We start from the raw sequence: 21,843 nt of genomic DNA, 5'->3' as shown, positions 1-21,843 counted from the left end.
CACTCTGAGACGATGCATCGTGTCCCTCTGTGTGTTATCCTCAACTTCAATATCCCTGGGATTTGTCTAAAAACGTTGCAATGTTTGTATTTCATTACAGAGGGCTTCTTCCCTTGTAGGGTTTGAACACAAACTCGAACTCTAGCTGTTGGTACTGCTGGAGCCTCATGAGCAGCAGTTGTTTTCTCTTCTCTCCCAGCAGTTGTTTTCTCCCCTCTCCCAGCAGGTGTCCCTGTCATGCAACAAAGAGGAATTCAGCCAAAACGGTTGCCAAAGAACACATCTCCCAAGAATAACTAGGGCTTCAAAGGCTTATTTGAAGATAGTGGCCATAGAGTTGTATATGACCTGACATTGTTTCTGGGGAGGATGTAGACCACCTCAGCTTTGGATATGTTTCCTTTTACAGTGCTGCTGTTTCACCATGCCATAACCAGGTACAGCAGGCTCTGTAAATACAATGCAACTACCTGTGTTTCACCATGCCATAACCAGGTACAGCAGGCTCTGTAAATACAATGCAACTACCTGTGTTTCACCATGCCATAACCAGGTACAGCAGGCTCTGTAAATACAATGCAACTACCTGTGTTTCACCATGCCATAACCAGGTACAGCAGGCTCTGTAAATACAATGCAACTACCTGTGTTTCACCATGCCATAACCAGGTACAGCAGGCTCTGTAAATACAATGCAACTACCTGTGTTTCACCATGCCATAACCAGGTACAGCAGGCTCTGTAAATACAATGCAACTACCTGTGTTTCACCATGCCATAACCAGGTACAGCAGGCTCTGTAAATACAATGCAACTACCTGTGTTTCACCATGCCATAACCAGGTACAGCAGGCTCTGTAAATACAATGCAACTACCTGTGTTTCACCATGCCATAACCAGGTACAGCAGGCTCTGTAAATACAATGCAACTACCTGTGTTTCACCATGCCATAACCAGGTACAGCAGGCTCTGTAAATACAATGCAACTACCTGTGTTTCACCATGCCATAACCAGGTACAGCAGGCTCTGTAAATACAATGCAACTACCTTTGTTTCATCATGCCATAACCAGGTACAGCAGGCTCTGTAAATACAATGCAACTACCTGTGTTTCACCATGCCATAACCAGGTACAGCAGGCTCTGTAAATACAATGCAACTACCTGTGTTTCACCATGCCATAACCAGGTACAGCAGGCTCTGTAAATACAATGCAACTACCTGTGTTTCACCATGCCATAACCAGGTACAGCGGGCTCTGTAAATACAATGCAACTACCTGTGTTTCACCATGCCATAACCAGGTACAGCAGGCTCTGTAAATACAATGCAACTACCTGTGCTTAAAATGTGTACCAGATCGACTGTTCGAACCTGGAATAATTAGAACAAACACAAGGCTACATTTTATGAGGACAAATGTACAATTGTATTTATTGTGCTCTAAGTAATTTCGTTTTTAAGGAATGGAGAGCAGAGAGAAGGACATGTGTCGAGCTAAATTGTTGGTAATGAGTTCTTCAATCGCATGCCTTAACTATTTGCCCAATTACTGTTATTTAAGGCACTGTGAAAGGAATCGCAACAGAAGCTTTCGTCACAGCATGGAAAACTTGGTTACGGAGACAAAAGCACAGATTTATATATTTATCTTGAAACAACTAGTTGTTTATATGTCACTATCGAAGTTTCCATCCAACTGTTTTATGCAAGTAATGTAGATGACAAATAAAAATAATCTTGCCCCTTTTTCCATAATAATAATCTGATCAGGTGCTCTCTAGCCAACAGTGTGCAGATAGAGCTGTTGGCTAGAGAGCACGTGCCAATACAAGAGTAGACACACTTGCTATATAACGCAAAAAAAAATTGTGAGTGGAAAATGCGATGGAAACCCATTTAACTTGCATTTTCTATTAGATCCATGGGAATTTAAAAGCAAAGTTATTATATGTGCACTTTGTCATCACGAACAGTTTCTCATCTGCAACTATTTCATTTGAGGGAAACATCTCAGGGTGGGAAAATGCTGATTTTTAGATATAAATGATTTAAGAATATTCACCAATTGGATGGAAACCTAGCTATTGTGGGTATTTAGGGTCATTTAGACTTCAAAAATACAATGTTTCAGAAATTAGTTTGGGAAATATCTGTTGTGAAAGAAATCCTATCAGGTCTTCAAACCAAAAGAGTGCGAGTTGATTGACACACAGAAATATTTCTCCAACAAAAAAGCAATAATAATGCTTTCAGCAACTGCTGATATTTCTGCTCCCTGCCTCCACCTCATACTCCTGGCCTTTCCTCTATCCAACACCTGCTGTGACACTAGATGAAACAGGACCAATACAACATCTCTGTGCTCATACCTCTAGCCCAGCCAAGCACAGCTTAACCCACCTCCCCACCCCTGACATAGCTTGCGCCTCTCTCTCGCAAACCAACCAAATTTATATCCCACACGACAACAACCCCAGTGCCGGTGCGGATGGCTTTTCCAGCGGCCGTAATGGGAAAATGTGCGCTGTCGGGAAAGGTTATGGGATTGGGATGGGTGTGAGGACCTGTCGGCAATGCTGAACGCAGCAGGATTCCATTATAAACTTGGCAGTTGGCCACCGCAGCCCATTTACTGGGAATCACAGAATTTTTGTCAATCTTTACCAGTAAAGGGTAGCCCATCAATACCAGACACTAGAGAAAATAGCTCACACATACCAACACACAGGCATATCACCTCCGGACAGATGCTGTCTGAAAAACCACAATATAAAATTCTCATTTCCATCACGATGGAGAGTCTATTTGTATAGTTTTTCCATTACATAGAGGAGAGGAAGACAGGATAGTGAAAACATACAGTATATAAACAACCTAATAAAAAATCACAGTCTCAATCTACGTCAAACTAAATCTATGTCAACAACAAATCTCTAACATTCCAGATGAGTTGCCTGAATGAACTGGACACAACATCTGTTAAACTACAGATAGATAGAGTTAGACAGGCTGAGTTGTGTGTGTGTGTGTGTGTGTGTGTGTGTGTGTGTGTGTGTGTGTGTGTGTGTGTGTGTGTGTGTGTGTGTGTGTGTGTGTGTGTGTGTGTGTGTGTGTGTGTGTGTGTGTGTGTGTGTGTGTGTGTGTGTGTGTGTGTGTGTGTGTGTGTGTGTGTGTGTGTGTGTGTGTGTGTGTGTGTGTGTGTGTGTGTGTGTGCACTTACTACATCAGCAGGACATTGAGGGAGTGTGAACTCTGATTCCTCTGTCAGAGAACATCCATCTCCCCACAGTGAAAGAGTGATAGAAAAGCCACATGTTTTCCTGTTATAAACATCACTGCTACATACTATTTACTTTACCACATATATAACAACTAATACCATACAATAACTCACATTTAGCTAAAAATTAACTACAAAAAATATATTTTCTTCTGGTTCAATATTTTGAAAAATTCAGACCCACTTTATAGACTAATTGAATATTGAAAATCCTGTTTCTACGATTATCCAAGGTCCTAATCCCCAGTGCTAAACAGGAAACATGTATTATCCAAACACATAGTGGAATGCCTAGGAAGAAAGGGAGAGAGCTGCTGTATCGTCAGCCCGTATTAAGTACTGGAGAGCCATTAATGGAAAAAGCATTCCATGTTCCTGGTGTTTTCTGCAGGTCTGCAGTGAGAGCATTAGCACTTAAAGCCCCTGTGCCATGATTAACAATCAAACACGCTGTGAGCCTCCATGTTATCCTCCGACGCTCCAGCAGGAGAGGAAATCTCTGTTTTGTCACCAAAATCCTTAATTATTTATTCTCTGAAGAAAGAGGGGTAATACCAAGAATGTTTCCAATCTGCTTTGAGAAATATTTGACGAAGAAAAAAATCCTAATAAAACACGTCTGAACGAGGGGGTAATTGTGGACAAATGCAGCATTGAAATTCATTTTCAACTCTTTACACACCATTTCAATCTTATTTTCTGCTTGTTAACCACATCTTGTTGGCGAGGGTGGGCAAGACTGGCCAGTATTGATGGGTAATTGTGTATAACTCACTTCTCAGACACGATTTGCATCACTACAAATGTTTCCAATTCTGTGCTACATAAGGCTCAACCCCTTCCATAGAGTGGTGTTTTAAATGCTTATTAGTGGAGGTGCCCAAAGAGGATAACATGGAATCCCCAGCTTTTCAGAAACACACCAAACACATGTTTGTTTTACTATCCTTTTAGGGACAAAACAATTGATTCCCATTAAAAATCATTTTTACTAACCACTAACCCTAACCCTAACCCTAACCCTAACCCTAACCCTAACCCTAACCCTAACCCTAACCCTAACCCAACCCACTAACCCTAACCCTAACCCTAGCCCTAACCCTAACCCTAACCCTAACCCTAACCCTAACCCTAACCCTAAACCCTAACCCTAACCCTAACCCTAACCCTAACCCTAACCCTAACCTTAACCGCTAAACGCTAACCTAACTCCTTACCCTAACCCTAGCCCTAACCCTAACCCTAACCCTAACCCTAACCCTAACCCTAACCCTAACCCTAAACCCTAACCCTAACCCTAACCCTAACCCTAACCCTAACCCTAACCCTAACCCTAGCCCTAGCCCCTAACCCTAACCCTAACCCTAACCCTAACCCTAACCCTAACCCTAACCCTAGCCCTAGCCCTAACCCTAACCCTAAACCGTAACCCTAACCTTAACCGCTAAACGCTAACCTAACTCCTTACCCTAACCCTAACCCTAACCCTAACCCTAACCCTAACCCTAACCCTAAACCGTAACCCTAACCTTAACCGCTAAACGCTAACCTAACTCCTTACCCTAACCCTAACCCTAACCCTAACCCTAACCCTAACCCTAACCCTAACCCTAACCCTAACCCTAACCCTAGCCCTAACCCTAAACCCTAACCCTAACCCTAACCCTAACCCTAACCCTAAACCGTAACCCTAACCTTAACCGCTAAACGCTAACCTAACTCCTTACCCTAACCCTAACCCCTAACCCTAACCCTAATTCTAAACCTAACCCTAACCCTAACCCCTAACCCCTAACCCCTAACCCCTAACCCCTAACCCTAACCCTAATTCTAAACCTAACCCTAACCCTAACCCCTAACCCCTAACCCTAATTCTAAACCTAACCCCTAACCCTGAAATTGCCTTTTTCCTTGTGGGGACTGGCGAAATGTCCCCACAAATGTTCCTTGTTTCACTATCTTTGTGAGGACTTCTGAGTGAAAAAACCAAACACACAGACACAGACGCACACACACACACGCACACACACACACACGCACACGCACACGCACACGCACACGCACACGCACACGCACACGCACACGCACACGCACACGCACACACACACACACACACACACACACACACACACACACACACACACACACACACACACACACACACACACACACACACACACAGGCAAAGCAATTGCATTTTATATGACAGAGGAGGATTGCTCGGTTAGAGGGGAATCTAATGCCTCCTATTGATTCAAACCCCAATTAGGACAGCAGCGCATCTAATTACTCTGCCTAATGCTCCACAGTATTTTCACTGTGTGTGGAGGGCCGAGCAGAGAGGAGAGGAGAGGAGAGAAGGAGAAGCAGCATGACTGTGAGGGTTAGGAGGCCATGGAGGGCAGCAGAGTAGCCCTACACAACCACCCACATATTCACAGCCCCTCCTCTACAAGCCTACAGTAGCTCTGTAGCTACAGATAGACACAGTACAGGCTGGGAGCTGAAGAACAGTGGTACAAGATGAATGGAATAACTTAGTACTAAGATCTACCAACTCCAAACAATTACTTGTAGAAGATTTAGCGCCTACATTTCTAAGCTTTAGCTAATTCTTTTATTCACATGTGTTTCTCATGTTCTGAGTAAGATTTTGGTGTCCCAGGAAAGTGGAAACTGCTGTTTTGGAGCAGATGTGCTTCTATCAAGAATAATTTTAATTTGTTGATGTTAATCCAATTGTTTTAACATTATAGCAATTTACAAGAGCCAATGAAAACCCAGCGCTTTAGAAGCTAGAAGAAAAGACCATGGATCGACATACATTATTACTTATTAGTTGCTTCTGGTTCAGCAAATTGCAATTATATACATCATTTAAATCTTGGGTCATTGAATCATTTAAATGGTCAGATGGTAATACCATGTCTATATCAGATTTTTTTTTGTAAAAATTTAACTTTATGTAGCTTACGGCAAGGCCTCGGGAAATGAGGGTGCTGAGGGTGCTGCAATGCCCCCTGATAAAAATAAAGAAATACAATGAGTGAAAAAAAAATATTTAAATAACAATATACCACAAAATGAGTGAACTGGTCCTGTATTAGTCCTGTATTAGCGGAGATAAATACTGCTCAGCACCCCCAACCCAAAACATCTTCCCACGGCCATGGCTTATGGTACACATCAATTATTGTTACTGCTTGGATAACCTTATCTACTCAAATGTATGGATTTGTTTCACCCATTATTTTCACACTGCACAGAACACCGGAAGAATTATCAATGTGAATTATCACTGTGAATCATTGTAATGTTTGTTTATGTGTCAATTAATCCTGTAAGAGATGGGTTGCCAACAGGCGATTTTATAGACAAAGAAAATGTCATTCGATCATTCATTCATCAAAAGAGGTGAGACGGAAGAAATAGGGAGACGTGCCCTTGGCCTTGAACTGACCTGTGGGGAGAGGCCGTTGCTGACCGGGTTCATGTGATTGCTGGCCGCTGATTGGCTCATGAAGCTGTCTGAGTAGCTGGAGAAGCTGTGGCGATTGGACGAGAGGCCGTAGGCGGAGCTGCCGTCAGAGAGTCCTCCCTGGTGCATTGAGGACGGAGGCAGGGGCTGGGGCCGATGCAACGTACTGCTGCCATCTGAACCAATAACAACAACACTGAGTGAGGATGTGAGACAAGAGAACCACAACCAAATACACTGCACACATAAAGTTCAGCCTTGTTCACAATCCTGAAAAATGATTTACACACCCCAGCCTTTAGAGACTTATGCCCCAAAACTAACCACTAAAAGAGATACAAATGTTGCATTAGATAATTGCTCAAAAAAAGACCTTCTGAAATTGTCATGTTTTAGTGGCTTGTGTCTTTTTCATGTGCTTTATGTCGATTAGAAATATTCTGCTCTTGTAATTGGTAGCAAACTCCGATAAAAACTTAGGCTGTTTCCCTGTCATCATGTAACAAAGACTTAACGACTGCCTGTATGGATCCTATACGTTACATATAACTGCTATATGATGGCTCAAGTGCTACCTAGATCAGATGAAAACACAACCATATAAACAAACATTTGAACCTGAAGCATAGCCTCAGGGATAAGCACATGTGGAGGCTTGTGTGTGAGTGTGTGCGAATGTGTGTGTACGTGTCTTACCCTGTGACAGTGTAGTGCCGGGGTACGAGGACTCAGGTAGCTGGTAGGTAGGTAGACTGGGCATCCCCGTGGGCGGGAAGCCTCCAGGTAACAGGTGGTTGAAGGCAGCCAGCTGATTGGCTCCTGCCTGCTTGCGCCATCTGGCCCTTCTGTTGCTGAACCACACCTGGAGGGAAAAACACAGATGAGGACGATGGAGAGGACAAACTGCAGAGCAAGAGAGCCAGAGAGAGAGAGAAAGAGAGAGAGAGAGAGGTACTTCCCCTCAGGTTTGCTTCTCTATGATAAACCATCTGTAAGAGCTAAGCACTCTCTCTCAGCAAACCCTAGGTTGTGCATACTAGAATATATGATTCTCGGAATGCTCCAAATGAATTTACTGTGTGGTCCTGCCAGCTGTGATTCATCTGCCTGTGTGAGAAGTGGTGGTGGTTGTGGTGGAGAAGCTAGCTAGTCCCTGTGGGAGCCGGAGCCAGAGCCGGCATGGAGGCTCAGTGGTCTGTCCCTGTTTTTCTTCTTAAGTGGCTGAAGCTGTGATCTGTGTCAACAGGCTGCCCTAAGCCCTCTTCAGATGGAAGAAGTCATTAAGGGGTCAGAGGTAGGGGCCACAAGCAGCAGCATCAGACATCTCAAGTATGTTTGTGAACCTATTAGACATTTGGAGGGAGGCCATAAAGAATGCCACTACAACAGTACACACACTCTTACTCTCTTTCTCTCCCTCCCTCCCTCCTTCTCTCTCTCTCTCTCTCTCTCTCTCTCTCTCTCTCTCTCTCTCTCTCTCCCTCCCTCCCTCCCTCTCTCTCTCTCTCTCTCTCTCTCTCTCTCAGATACATGCAATTGCAAATATATACCAAGTCAATTATTTCAATTATATTATAAAAGGTGGATGGATTTAGCAGTTTATTTGTAATCGACACAAAACATAAATGAATATTCCTTTGTAGAGTCTAGCATGTAAATAGCTCATCCTGTAGTTCTTAGTCTTCTTAAGATATCTAAATCAAATGTAGAATTGTACCCGAAATGCACACAAAATGTCCAACACCATTATCAACTTTCAACCACGAATTCACAATGTCAACTCCCTGAATGGGAGAGACTAAAGAGGCTCCTTTTAAACTGCAGTGATTTACACATTTTAAAAAGGCTTCTGCTTCAACAAAACATGAATATAATCAGGCCCTTTGAAAAGAGCAGCCATACAGCCAGCAACCTGTTCCATTTAACCAAGACAGGGCCTGGGCCCAGTATGTGCTAAAGGTTGAAGGACACTGATCTATGCCTCGCACTGGCAATTCATCAGAGTTTAATACACTGTCAGTGCAGTTCATCTGCTGTTGTGTTTCAAACGGCCTGGCCTATTGTGAAGCCAGATGAAAGGATTGGACAAAAGGGCTTCCATACGCCAGGCAGAACACTGGGCACAAAGAGGGGGCGTCCCTTTTAAACAGCTCTTAAAGAGCCTAACTTTCAAGGGAGTAACACAGGGACACACTCACTGCTATTGGGGCCTCTCCTTCTCCTGAACACAAACATATGCTACACATAAACTCACATACGCAGAGATCTCTCAATCACAAAAAGAGAGATCTCGGTTTGAATTGTGCGTTATACAACGCACTGTATCTCTTAGGCCTTAATCATGTCTGCATCTAGTTTCAATTTCATCAAGAGCGCCCCGTGTGATAAAAAAGTGACTGAGATGTCAAAATACCCCACTGTACAAGTACTCGCATGAATCAAGCCTCTCAACTTCTAACCCCAACCAACAGGGAGCCTCTTCTGGAAGCAGATCATTTCCTCACACTTCCCATTCAACAAACAAACTCTTCCAGACCAAATAAAGCACTGCGAGGGCTCAGGGCTACCCTGCTGCCCCCACTGATATGACTGCTATTGGGATGTAGTGGAGCGTGGTACTGGTTCTGAGCTGGAGCTGCTGATTTCCCGCTGGGGCTAGACAAACAGCTGCCTGCTTCCCGGGATGGGCATGGGGACACACCCCTTCCTTCCAGAGACGCCCAATCACCTGGCCCTGCAGTGCCACCCTCACCTCCAACCTCTGAAGCTCACCCCACCCCTCTTTAAATGTCCTTATTTTTTATGTCAGCCTAGCCACAGGCAGGAGGTGTTCCATCATGACATACACAAAACACACAGAAATGCCTTTGCCACTTCCTCTTGTCTTTTTCCTTCACTTCACTTTTCTCTTTCTAATACTCTGTTTTGTTCTCTCTTTTTCCATTTTGCTCTCTCACCAAAACACATTACCAAACTCTTGTCTTATGAAGTCCTCAGATACATAATTCACACAATTTCCTGATAGAATGTCCCTCTCATCCTCATGTCAGTATATAAATACATAATAGGATGTAGTTAAGAGTGGTGTATGGAGATGTCTCAACATCTCCCTCCCCTGCCCTGTTGTCTCCATAGCCACCCTTCTACCTTAATGAGAGGGGAGCCTGTGAAGAGCATCTGTCTAAGTGAATTTACTCTGAGGCTTTGAACGAGCCCGCCGCGACGCCGATCTACTCAAGTCAACTAAAATGCCAAAGGCTGCAGCCCTATCGAGTTAAAGCTGGCAAACATTGGGCCCAATGTGCCCAGGTCAATACCGTATTGTTGGGCGAGAGGGGGTCATGCGTCAGTGCTGCTTCAGAGGAGATGGAATGTTTTACTTCAGCAGCCATGGGTTTACAGCAGAAGACTCTGAGATAAACACACACACAAGACCTGGGTCCAAATTCTACTTAGGCTATTTCTAATTACTTTCAAAGACATTTGGAAGTAAGCATTTAAATATTTTTCATTTGAACAGACAAGTCGTTATATATTGGAATGTATTTGAAAATACTCAAATACACTGACTCAAATATACTCCCATGCATTTACCCCAGGTATTTGAAAATACTCAAGTAGTAGACTATTTAAAGAAAATTATTTGAAAATACTTCCAATAGGTGTCATATTTTTTTTAAATACAAATTCACATGACCCTCCCCTTGTACTGAAAAATATACACCCTCCCCCCATTGAATGAACTCAAAATAATGTTTATGACCAAAAATTACAATAACTGTAGCGACCCTGTGTTTCTAATCGTGGATATGGACTTTGCCACTTCAGCATGCTTTTGTGGCACAGTCGATGCCACACATGGCTACGGCCAGAAGGTTGAGTGTTTGCCGACCACAACAGACAAGCTCACTCTCCCTGCCTGTTTCAATACATTACGATCAGAGCCGGCTGCAGACAATGATGAGCCTGGGGGGAATCAGATTCTCAACATTTTGATGCTATATTGATCATTATTTCAAATATAGGCAAAGAATTCCCCTCCAACAGGTTTCTGTGCCAAAGCACCACACAACCAATAAACAAAGCATACAACTTCAGGCCCTTCAATATCATGGTTTGTGTTTTCAACACCACAATAAATTGAGTATGTCAATCTAGACAAACAGAAAATACATCCACCTTGTAGGCTTCTCCAGTATCAAAGGCTTGGCTTGACAATCTCTGAATGTCATTAAACTGGTTGGTGTTGTTGGCTGCTGCACAGTTTGGATTGATTGACTTATTTGTCAGTTTAAAAAATACATATATACTCAAAGATTGTACAATAAAGTCGGGGACTTATTTCCATTGTGGCCCCTATTTTTTACATAAATACAATTACATAGATACAGATACGAAAACATGCTCAACCTCCAGATGAGTATGAGGGGAGAGTTTAAGTACAATTCTTACAAGCTTGTTTAGCTGGTAGCGTATACTTTAGATGTTTGGGGCTGCTGGTAAACCATGGTGTGCAGGCATAATCAAAGTGACGCTGGACTAGCGCACTTGCCAGAGTCTTTAGGGTGTCTATAGTTAGGTTTCCATCCAAATGGCGACAGATTTTCATGTGAATATCATGTAAACAATATGCCATATCAGAGTTTCCTTTAGGAGGATTTGGCGCTAGACCACATGACAGGGAAGATTTTAATGTCCAGTATATTTGAGAAATTTAAGGAACATCCATATGCATTCAGATCCAACCTGGGGCAGGCAGCGCCATTAAAAACGAGGGATGTTGGCCAAATGAGACACATTTACATGTCCTTAATAACAGCTATAACAAATGACAAAAACACTATTCCTTGTGTTGTCGGTGTGTAGCATATGCAAAACTATAGCAAATTTTGTTTTTTGTTTTTTATGCTACAATAATTGTCCACCTCACAGTTCAGCTGTAGGAGAGCCGGGAACTAAATGTATCAGGGAATTGCAAGCATAGGCCTATAGGCTTAGGTGTCCACTGTATGATATGAATATTTTAATACACACTACCGTTCAAAACTTTGGGGTCACTTAGAAATGTCCTTGTTTTTGAAAGAAAAGCACATTTGTTGTCCATTAAAATAACACAAAATTGATCAGAAATACAGTGTAGACATTGTTAATGTTGTAAGTGACTATTGTAGCTGGAAACAGCAGATTTTTTATGGAACATCTACATAGGCGTACAGTGGCCCATTATCAGTAACCATCATTCCTGTGTTCCAATGGCACACTGTGTTAGCTAATCCAAATGTATCATTTTAAAAGGCTAATTGATCATTAGAAAACCCTTTTGCAATTATGTTAGCACAGCTGAAAACTGTTGTCCTGATTAAATAAGCAATAAAACTGACCTTCTTTAGACTAGTTGAGTATCTGGAGCATAAGCATTTGTGGATTCGATTACAGGCTCAAAATGGCCAGAAACAAAGACCTTTCTTCTGAAACTCGTCAGTCTATATTTGTTCTGAGAAATGAAGGCTATTCCATGTGAGAAATTGCCAAGAAACTGAAGATCTCGTACAACGCTGTTTACTACTGCCTTCATAGAACAGCGCAAACTGGCTCTAACCAGAATAGAAAGAGGAGTGAACAGCCCCGGTGCACAACTGAGCAAGAGGACAAGTACATTAGAGTGTCTAGTTTGAGAAACAGACACCTCACAAGTCCTCAACTGGCAGCTTCATTAAATAGTACCCGCAAAACACCAGTCTCAATGTCAACAGTGAAGAGGCGACTCCGGAATGCTAGCCTTCCAGGCAATTTTCTATCTAAATATTTTGTATAAAGATAAGCATTATATTGTTAGATTATGGGAGTCATTTGGAGTGCTGGGGCGGACTGCCTTGCAGTAGTTCAAACCTAATAATAGCCACACCATAACAAATCTTCAGAAATTAAAAAAAAACTTTATTAAGGTAATATCAAAAGTAAGTCAGGCCATTGTTTATAGGGAAAATACAAGCAGATGAGTGAATGTAAACCAGGGAAAAAATGCACTACCCTCCCATGTGTCCAATAAAAACCACATGAAATTCCACAAAGCAAAATATTAAGTTTGACAACCCTCCCCTATTTTGGACCACCCTCCCCCAGTGAATTTAGAACTGTCCTTAAGTATTAAAAAACAAATGCCATAATATACATGTATTTCAATCCAGGTCTGTTAGGCAGGCGTGCGTCAGACACACACACACACACACACACACACACACACACACACACACACACACACACACACACACACACACACACACACACACACACACACACACACACACACACACACACACACACACACACACACACACACACACACACACACACACACACACACACACACACACACACACACACACACACACACACAGCCTGCAGCTGAGGAGGATTTGAAGCTGTACTCTGGAACCCGATCACAAAGTCACCTTGGATGACAGATTCTCCTCTGCTCTCCCCAATCCGGTTTAATTCCTCTACACTACAGAGAGAGAGAGCTTCATCCCTCCTCCATGTCTCCCTCCATATGTACCTCAAAGTCTGCATCTACAGCATCCATGTCAGTCCTGTTTTGTTTTGTCAGTGTAAGAGGTTTGCTGGTTGCCTGGCTTCCTCTATACTGGGACTAACATGGACTCTATGTGTGAATCCCTGCAAGATACTGGAGGAAGTTGGAGGGTGGGGGAGGGTAGAAAACCTGGGGAACCACCACATCTCCTAGGACTAGAGCTTACTGGAGCCTGGGAGACAAAAAGAGACCCGCTTTAAAGTGGTTGAGCTACTGAGCTGAGCTGAGCACAGACATGGAGGGGGTGGCAGGGACTGTAGCGGGGGTTGGGGGACATGAAGGTTGGAACGAATGTCAGGCAAGTTGAAGGTCCTGGAAACATGTCCCCGGGTCTAGTGAAGTGAAGGTGGGGAGAGATAGGTGTTAACAACAGTTGCTTTGATATAGCTTTGATGTGGCATATACATATCCTTTAATATAATCTCTTCTCTGAGAGAGTGGCATTTGCCTGGGTCTGTATTCCACCGTTTCTCTTGGCCTCACTCAATAATAAACATAACACAATGGAATCTATAGAGCTGAGGATCTGATTCGGTAATCACTGATCCTTGATAACACAACACTGCAATGCATGACATTACATTGCATTCAAACCCTTCCTAAAATGTCCTTTGTCTCAAATAGAATCTAATCGTCTTCATTTAATTTAAGACAATCGTGAAGAGCGTTTTTGAAAGGGAGTTATTGTCAGAATGATATGTTTCTAAAGCCAACGGTGCCACATGTGCACCTTCTACAAAGTGAACAATGCGCCACAAAAACAAGGACGAACATCCTTCTCATGTCTTTTCAATGGCGCACTCCACAAACAGACAACGAACACAGTAGTGCAAAGAGGCGAAACAACATAGAAATCCTCATCGGTTTTATACCACGTACTACCCACCCTCACTAGCTCTTGCTGTTTCTCTCTATGCCTGCCTGCCTCACTGCCTGCCAGACTGGCACTATGCTAATTAGAGTAGCTGGGAGTGAGAATTTGAGAGGAGAGTGGGATTAGCTCGATAAGTATCAGGAATACAGAGGGACTGAAGGAAAGTCATTTCATTTCTAATAATAAGAAACTGTTAGAACATTCACACAGATGTATTGCAACAATTTCTCCTCCACAATCTACATAACCCCTATTTATTCCTTTATGGAACCGACATAAAACCAGACTGGTGGGAACATGGATGACTGTTGGATTGGGTGGGCTCTGCCATTGTTACTAGTGAATCCTACTATGCCGTTCTCTCCTGCCATTGGTAATCACCTAGAAGGACAACAACCTAGTAAATCTCTATTTCACATCTCTATAGTGTCATTATGTTTATCCGAAACTAAATTAAAGGAATATACACTCAGTGGCCAGTTAGTATTAGGTACAGCCATCTAATACCGAGTCGGACCCTCCTTTGCCTCCAGAACAGCCTGAATTCTTCAGGGCATGGATTCTACAAGGTGTGGTGTTCAAACGTTGATCAATTGGTATCAAGGGACCTAACGTGTGCCAGGAAAACATTCCCCACACCATTACACCACCACCGTCTCCCTGAACTGCAGGCAGGATAGGGCCATGGACTCTGCTGCTTACGCCAAATCCTCACTCTGCCATCAGCATGACGCAACAGGAACCGTCATTCGTCGGACTAGGCAATGTTTTTCTACTCCTCAATTGTCCAGTGCTTCTTCTTGGTTTTAGCTGACAGGAGTGGAACCCGGTGTGGTCATCTGCTGCAATAGCCCATCTGTGACAAAAACCAATGAGTTGTGCATTCTGAGATGCCGTTCTGCACACTACTGTTATACTGCACCGTTATTTGTCTGTTTGTGGCCCGCCTGTTAGCTTGCACGATTCTTGCCATTCTCCTTCGACCTCTCATCAACGAGCTGTTTTTGCCCACAGAACTGCAGCTGACTGGATGTTTTTTGCTTGTCACGCCATTCTCAGTAAACCCTAGACATTGTTGTGCATGAAAAGCCCAGCAGGCCGGACGTTTCTGAGATACTGGAACGGGCGCTCCAGGCACCGACGATCATACCACGCTCAAAGTCGCTTAGGTCACCAGTTTGGCCCATTCTAATGTTCAATTGAACAGTAACTGAATGCCTCTATGCCTGTCTGCCTGAGTTATATATTTATATATAAAAGTATGTGGACACCTGCTTGTTGAACATCTCATTCTAAATTCATGGGCATTAATATGGAGTTGGTCCCTCCTTTGCTGCTATAAAAGCCTCCACTCTTCTGGAAAGACTTTCCACTAGATGTTGGAACATTGCTGCGGGGACTTGCTTTCATTAAGCAACAAGAGCAGTAGTGAGATTGGGCACTAATGTTGGGCGATTAGGTCTGGCTCCCTGTCAGCATTCCAATTCATCGCAAAGGTGTTTGATGGGGTTGAGGTCAGGGCCCTCTGCAGGCCAGTCAAGTTCTTCCACACCGATCTCTACAAACCATTTCTGTATTGACCTCGCTTTGTGCATGGGGGCACTGTCATGCTGAAACGGGAAAGGGTCTTCCCCAAACTGTTGCCACAAAGTTGGAAGCACAGAATTGTCTAGAATGTCATTGTGTGCTGTAGCATTAAGATGTCCCTTCACTGGAACTAAGGGGCCTAGTCCGAATCATGAAAAACAGCCCCAGACCATTATTATTCCTCCACCAAACTATGGACCTTATTTTCACTATGCATTGGGGCAGATAGCATTGTCCTGGCATCTGCCTAACCCAGATTTGTCCATCGGACTCCAGAGAATGTTTCTACAGCTCCAGAGTCCAATGGCGGCGAGTTTTACACCACTCCAGCCGACGCTTGGCATTGCACATGGTGATCTTAGGTTTGTGTGTGGCTGTTCTGCCATGAAAACCCATTTCATGAAGCCCCTAATGAACAGTTATTGTGCTGAAGTTACCAGAGGCAGTTTGGAACTCGGTAGTGAGTGTTGCAACCGACCACAGACGATTTTTATGTGCTACACGTTTCAGCACTCGGCGGTCCCATTCTGTGAGCTTGCGTGGCCTACCACTTCACAGAAGAGCCGAAGTTGCTCATAGAAGTTGACCAGGGCAGCTCTAATAGGGCAGAAATTTGACAAACTGACTTGTTGGAAATGTGGCATCCTATGACACTGTCACATTGAAAGTCACTGAGCTCTTCAGTAAGCCCGATCTACTGCCAATGTTTGTCTATGGAGATTGCATGACTTTGTGCTCGATTTTATACACCTGTCAGCAATGGGTGTGGCTGAAATAGCCAAATCCACAAATTTGAAAGGGTGTCCACATACTTTTGCATATATAGCATTTATATATATATATATATATATATATAATAAAGTGTCAATAATATTTCCTGTGGGACTATAAGGAAGCGCTGGGATCTCTCCTTTTTTCAGTGTGTCCACAGAGGCCTCAGAGATCAGAGAGAGGGCACCACAGAGACAAACAAAGCAGGATCCTCTTCTCTCTGTTTTGTGGTTGGCATCGGACGCTGAGCACACTCTCCAGTTAGAGAGGAAAACGTCTTGCCAAATTGATTTCTACGCTGCATAAAAGGATACGCTTATACCTTATTAGATTCCTCTAACTATAATAGCTACATCTAGAATGTTTATTGGGAATGAAAGGGGATCTATGTGTCAGATTTGCTAAGCGCCGCTCAGATGAGCCTCCTCAGCAGAGGTGGAAACCTCAGCCTAAATAGAAGAGAATGTAATTCATTTCAAGTGTGAGGAGGAGAGGATTTACACTGATTTACAGCATTTACAGCCTCTGCCCTCCCTCGCTCAACAGAACCCCCCCCATCTACCTGGCCCATACCTCTGAAGAATAGACACAAGTGATGCTCTTTTCTGTTCTTAATAGTCTGTGGAAGGACTCTTGGTCCAGTTTGGAATGAGTGTTTTTTTTTTCAGATGCAGAATGGGCAGCACAGAGAGTGGGGTGCTCAGATCAGGAGACAGCTAGCTAGCTTTATAGGGACAGGTAGCCTGGAACTAATGGCTGTAAGATGTGGATCAGATCCCCTAATTTGTCAGTTGGGGTGATAAAACAGTAGCGGTTCCAGGGGGGGCTGCTGGGAGCTGGGTTTTAGGGGGTGGTGGGCCTGATGAAGATGGATGAGATAGTGTGATTCAAGATGGCAGGCAGGGGTGAGGAGAGGAGGGGTTTTGGGTTAGCTGAGTTTATAGGGCAGTGAGTTTGGGCTGTGGAGTCACCAGTAAACCAAACACTTGTCACTTCTCGTTAAACCAGGAGGCCTCTTGAGCACCATTCCACATAATAACTCTCATCTTGGAGTGGGCCCATATACCCTCACGCCAATAGCAATTTGACTATGTGTCCCTGCAGTGTAAACCACAAACACGGGTTAACAGATTATTACAATAACAACCAACAGGGTGAGCCGTAACCGCAACCACAAATCCTACTGAAGAAGAGATGGATCTTTAAGATCCTACAACACCGACCCTCTGCTTTGGGTTTCTGACTCACCCCTACTGCCCTCTTCGCCTCCTCACTCACTGACATCTGGAAGATGTGTCATTGCAGCTGTGCTGGAGCAGGTCGGCTCTCGGGCCAAAGGTCCTTCTGTCCAGCCCAGAGATTGGCCATTTGGGCACCTATGTGAAACCCCAGCTGGCTGACATCTTCAAAACGCATGGACACTAAAACTGTCAAGTTCACACATCGAAATCCAGCCTTTGGCCTCATGTCTTTTTCAATGTATTGATTCAATTGGGAGCAGTTTTAGAGAAGAGGCTTTACCGTTTTTGTTATATCATCATGTCTGCAGTGGTCAGTGTGGCCAATTAGGACGTGTCTGAGTACTTCAGCAGGCTGACGAGGAGCAGGGGAAGTCCCTGACGTGCAGATGCAATGGGGCAGTACTTTGGCAAAGCCAATGAAAAAAACACACGACTCTTGAAAAAGAAACAATTATACAATGGGCTCCATAGTCCATCCTAAATCCTCCTCCCAACTCACTTGCCAAACCACTGAGCAACATTGAAGACTGATGTCCATTATTTACTTCCAGAGTCAGTTTCTTGGGGTGACCTTCTCAGAAAATTAAGTTTGAGTTGACCTTAGGAGACTTAAAAAGCGTTTTAGAATTAGATTATGAGGAAAACTGCATTAAAAAATTATATCCTTGTCTCAAATACCTCAGGTTTTCACATGACATAATTAAGCTCTATTATCTTGCAGGAGTTTCTTTTCAGTTTTCAACCATGTATTTTTTCTTTGCGTTTAGACTTCAAATTACCATCAGTTTCCATAAATACTCCAGAGGCAAATGCTTGAAGAGATTCTCTCTGAAATTAAAATGTAATTGACCTACAAATAGGGCTGTGAAGTGCCTGGAACATGGACAAGACAGAGGACACTGTGCTCTCTAGCCCACATGACACTCTGCCTGCTCAACCAATCAGAGACAGGTTTTCTGGATCTTTTCTTCTACAATCATAATGAGCTTCACAAAGAATTCAGCTCCACTCTACAAGGTCTAATATTGATGCTACATTTACACTAATTGAACCAAATGGACAGCATTGTAAATAGAAAGCATTTGAACCCGTCTGTCATTACTCAGAATCTATGAGACGTGCATGTATTTTCCAGATGTATTTCATGACACCGCCATTACACTGTAATAGTCAGAAAAAGAGATTCATCAAATAATAACTGAAAGACCTTCCCACTTCCCTTTCCAAGTTTGCCTCATAAGTATATTTGAAACATTCTAAAACGTAATATATCGCAAGAGAATACACATTAAATAAATCTCTCAGCATCATCCTGAGTGCTGAATCAACCATTTTGGCATACACCTTTCTGTTTGGAGGATTTGCTAGACAGACAAAGACATGTGTGGAATCAGTTACCCCTAACCGCATGTCTGGAGTGTGAGGAACAGTTAGCGCGCGGGGTGGTTCAGAGTTTGGGAGGTTTAGGGGGGAGTGAGCGAGGGGCTGTGGTAAGAGGAGAGGGTTGCCCCGGCCCTTTTTTACTAACGTCTGATTGATTAATGTTGTTGTCAGGGAATGGGGTCCCTGGAGAGGATGAGAGACCCTATGTGATATGCACAGGGGTTTACAAGCAGAGGCATGCTTGAAAGTGATAGGAGAGAGATCCTGGCCAAAGGCCGAAATGAGAAATCCATAAGGAATGCATTTCTTCTCTCTCTGTCTCTCTCTCTTTATTTCTTCTTTCTCTCTCTCTTCCTCTTTTCCCTCTCTCTTTCTCTTCTCCCTCCAGAACAGCTGCCGCTATAACTCTACTGTATTTTCCTTCAGTGTTACATAAAACCAAATGGTACACAAGCTGTCAGGCAGGTTCTGGAGTAGAGTCTTGGGTGTGAAAAAAATGTAGAATCCCCTGTCAAGGCCTTCTTAGAACAGATGAGAACTCACAGATAGCAGTGAACTCACAGAGGTGAGGTGGGGGGTAGAAATATGGGGGAAAAAATAACTGCACTGGGATGAATAAATATATCATCGCCATGTGTGACAAACGGCGGCAGGAGACCAAGAAGAGGATAAATGGAAAAATAAGAATATAAAATAAGGTCCAATTGGGCATGACATGGATGCATTCAAATGTATTTATGCAAATACATTGGCAGCATTTTTTACTCCAAAGTGATGTCATGGCAAATGGATGGCTTCGATTTCAGTGAAGTGGGATGAATTGGATTTTTTTTTGGGGGGGGGGAACATATCTATCCAAACCACATTATAGTCAGCTGGAAGCATATTGCATTAAGGATGCCAAATAAACTTTCCCCGATACAAGTAGTTTGTCTTACATTTGATGAGCTAATAGGGAACATAGCCTACTGATAAACTGTTCCTGAAAAAAATTCCTGAAAAACATTACATGTAAAGCATTAAGTCCAAACGTATCTAAAATAACTCTGTAAACTCCATTAACTCAGATTTGGTTAGATGTAAAACTATACCAGGATATTATAACTAATGTGTCAAAGTACAGGAAAACAGTGTTTTACATCAGCGTCATAAACACCTGGATAATTCTCAGCAGCCATGACAGTGTATGTGTTGATTGTTTGTGTGTCTAACTAACCTGTACGCGGGCCTCAGTGAGCTTGGTCCTCTGGGCCAGCTCTTCCCTGGTGTAGATGTCTGGGTAGTGTGTCCTCTCAAAGGCCTTCTCCAGCTCCTCAAGCTGCTCGGCTGTGAAGGTGGTGCGGCTGCGACGCTGCTTCCTCTTCAAGGGAAGGTCCGGCTCCGACTCCACGTCTGAACCCTCGTCTGTACGATTACCTGGGCCAATGGGGAGGGAGGGAGAGGCCAGCTCAGTTAATATTAGGATTACACTTGAATAATACAGTGGAAATTAGCAACAATGAAAAGGAAGTCCATTTTATTAGTTATTCATCTCTTCGGTTGTCTGTTACCCACACGCCTCTGATCAGACAGAAATGAGTCACATAGTTGATTAACCAATGTCATTGAAAAGGCAGTAAAAAGTATGGGTGAAAGCCTGAAATGGTCCATACAAGCCACGTTCTGTAGTTTGGGGGCAGAACCACTCCAGAGGCTATGTCGTTTGCTAGAATCATATTATTGAGGGGGAGAGGCTACAAAGAGGATTCAAATGACAGCTTTCCCTCTCTCTGAGCACAACAGAGCAAATATTATCTTAATCTGTGGATATTTATACAGAATATAAGAGGCCTGATACCCAATCCTGCCTGAGAGAGAGAGGGAGAGGCCCCAGAGGGCTGCAGAGGGCTGCAGGCAGTAGGGGGGAGGAGGGGGTGCTGGGTGGAAGGGTTAATCTACCCAGGCCACCTTGCGGTTCCTCACCACACTATTCTCTCACAATGGCCCAGGGCACACTGCTGCTCAAACAACAGCACAGCCAGAATATACAGAACATAACAACAATATCGCGCCAGAACCATTCAGTCCCATATTCTGTATTTCCATGATGCTGCTGTCAATAAATGAATTACAATATATCTTACAATACTTTTAGGCATTCAACTAATCTCCTGCATTTTTGCTTGAGGAATATAGATACTGCACAAAGACATCCAATCCAGGCCAAGAGGAATGTTTCTGACAGTGAATATGTATTACCACAGCGCATTACCATTATAACTGAATTGAGGAAATTGCATCATTTTCACCTCCTCTGCATGTCTATTCAAACTACATGGCCCTTTTCATTTCCTGTTATAAAATTCATATTTTCACAAATGTGCTCAATGAGACATTGACAAGCCAGTGTGACTAGCCAGTGTTGCTCCAGGCCTTGTTGGATTTCATCAGACAGTCCAGAAGGAGTGAAGGGTAGAGACCAAAACATGAGAGATATAGAAGTAGAGCGTTTGTTGAGAGCTCATTGTCCTTTACAGAAACCCTTTCTACCCATATAATGACAACCATAACGGTCTTCTGAAAGTTAGTCCAGGTGAATCCCCTGCAATAGCTATGGGCACAACTAAACTCAGTTTAACAATGCCCTCTAGA

At 43.4% G+C, this 21,843-nt stretch overlaps 1 protein-coding gene across 8 annotated transcripts in view; it reads right to left on the bottom strand.

The window, feature by feature from the left end:
• pax7a (paired box 7a) overlaps positions 1–21,843 on the bottom strand; it is a 69,606-nt gene that overhangs the window by 19,690 nt on the left and 28,073 nt on the right. For 4 of the 8 annotated variants that reach the window (XM_046310874.1, XM_046310878.1, XM_046310871.1 and 1 more), the window contains exons 5-7: positions 20,429–20,628; positions 7,461–7,626; positions 6,747–6,940 (exon numbers count right to left, since the gene is read on the bottom strand). In XM_046310874.1, coding sequence (XP_046166830.1) covers positions 6,747–6,940; positions 7,461–7,626; positions 20,429–20,628 — 560 coding nt within the window. The remainder of the gene's footprint in view (positions 1–6,746; positions 6,941–7,460; positions 7,627–20,428; positions 20,629–21,843) is intronic. The other 4 variants (XM_046310875.1, XM_046310880.1, XM_046310872.1 and 1 more) reach the window with 1 other exon arrangement.

Source organism: Oncorhynchus gorbuscha, linkage group LG18, assembly GCF_021184085.1.
Source record: "Oncorhynchus gorbuscha isolate QuinsamMale2020 ecotype Even-year linkage group LG18, OgorEven_v1.0, whole genome shotgun sequence".
NCBI lineage: Eukaryota > Metazoa > Chordata > Actinopteri > Salmoniformes > Salmonidae > Oncorhynchus > Oncorhynchus gorbuscha.
The sequence above is the reverse complement of the archived record's forward strand: the minus strand, read 5'-3'. Positions and strand labels throughout refer to the sequence as shown.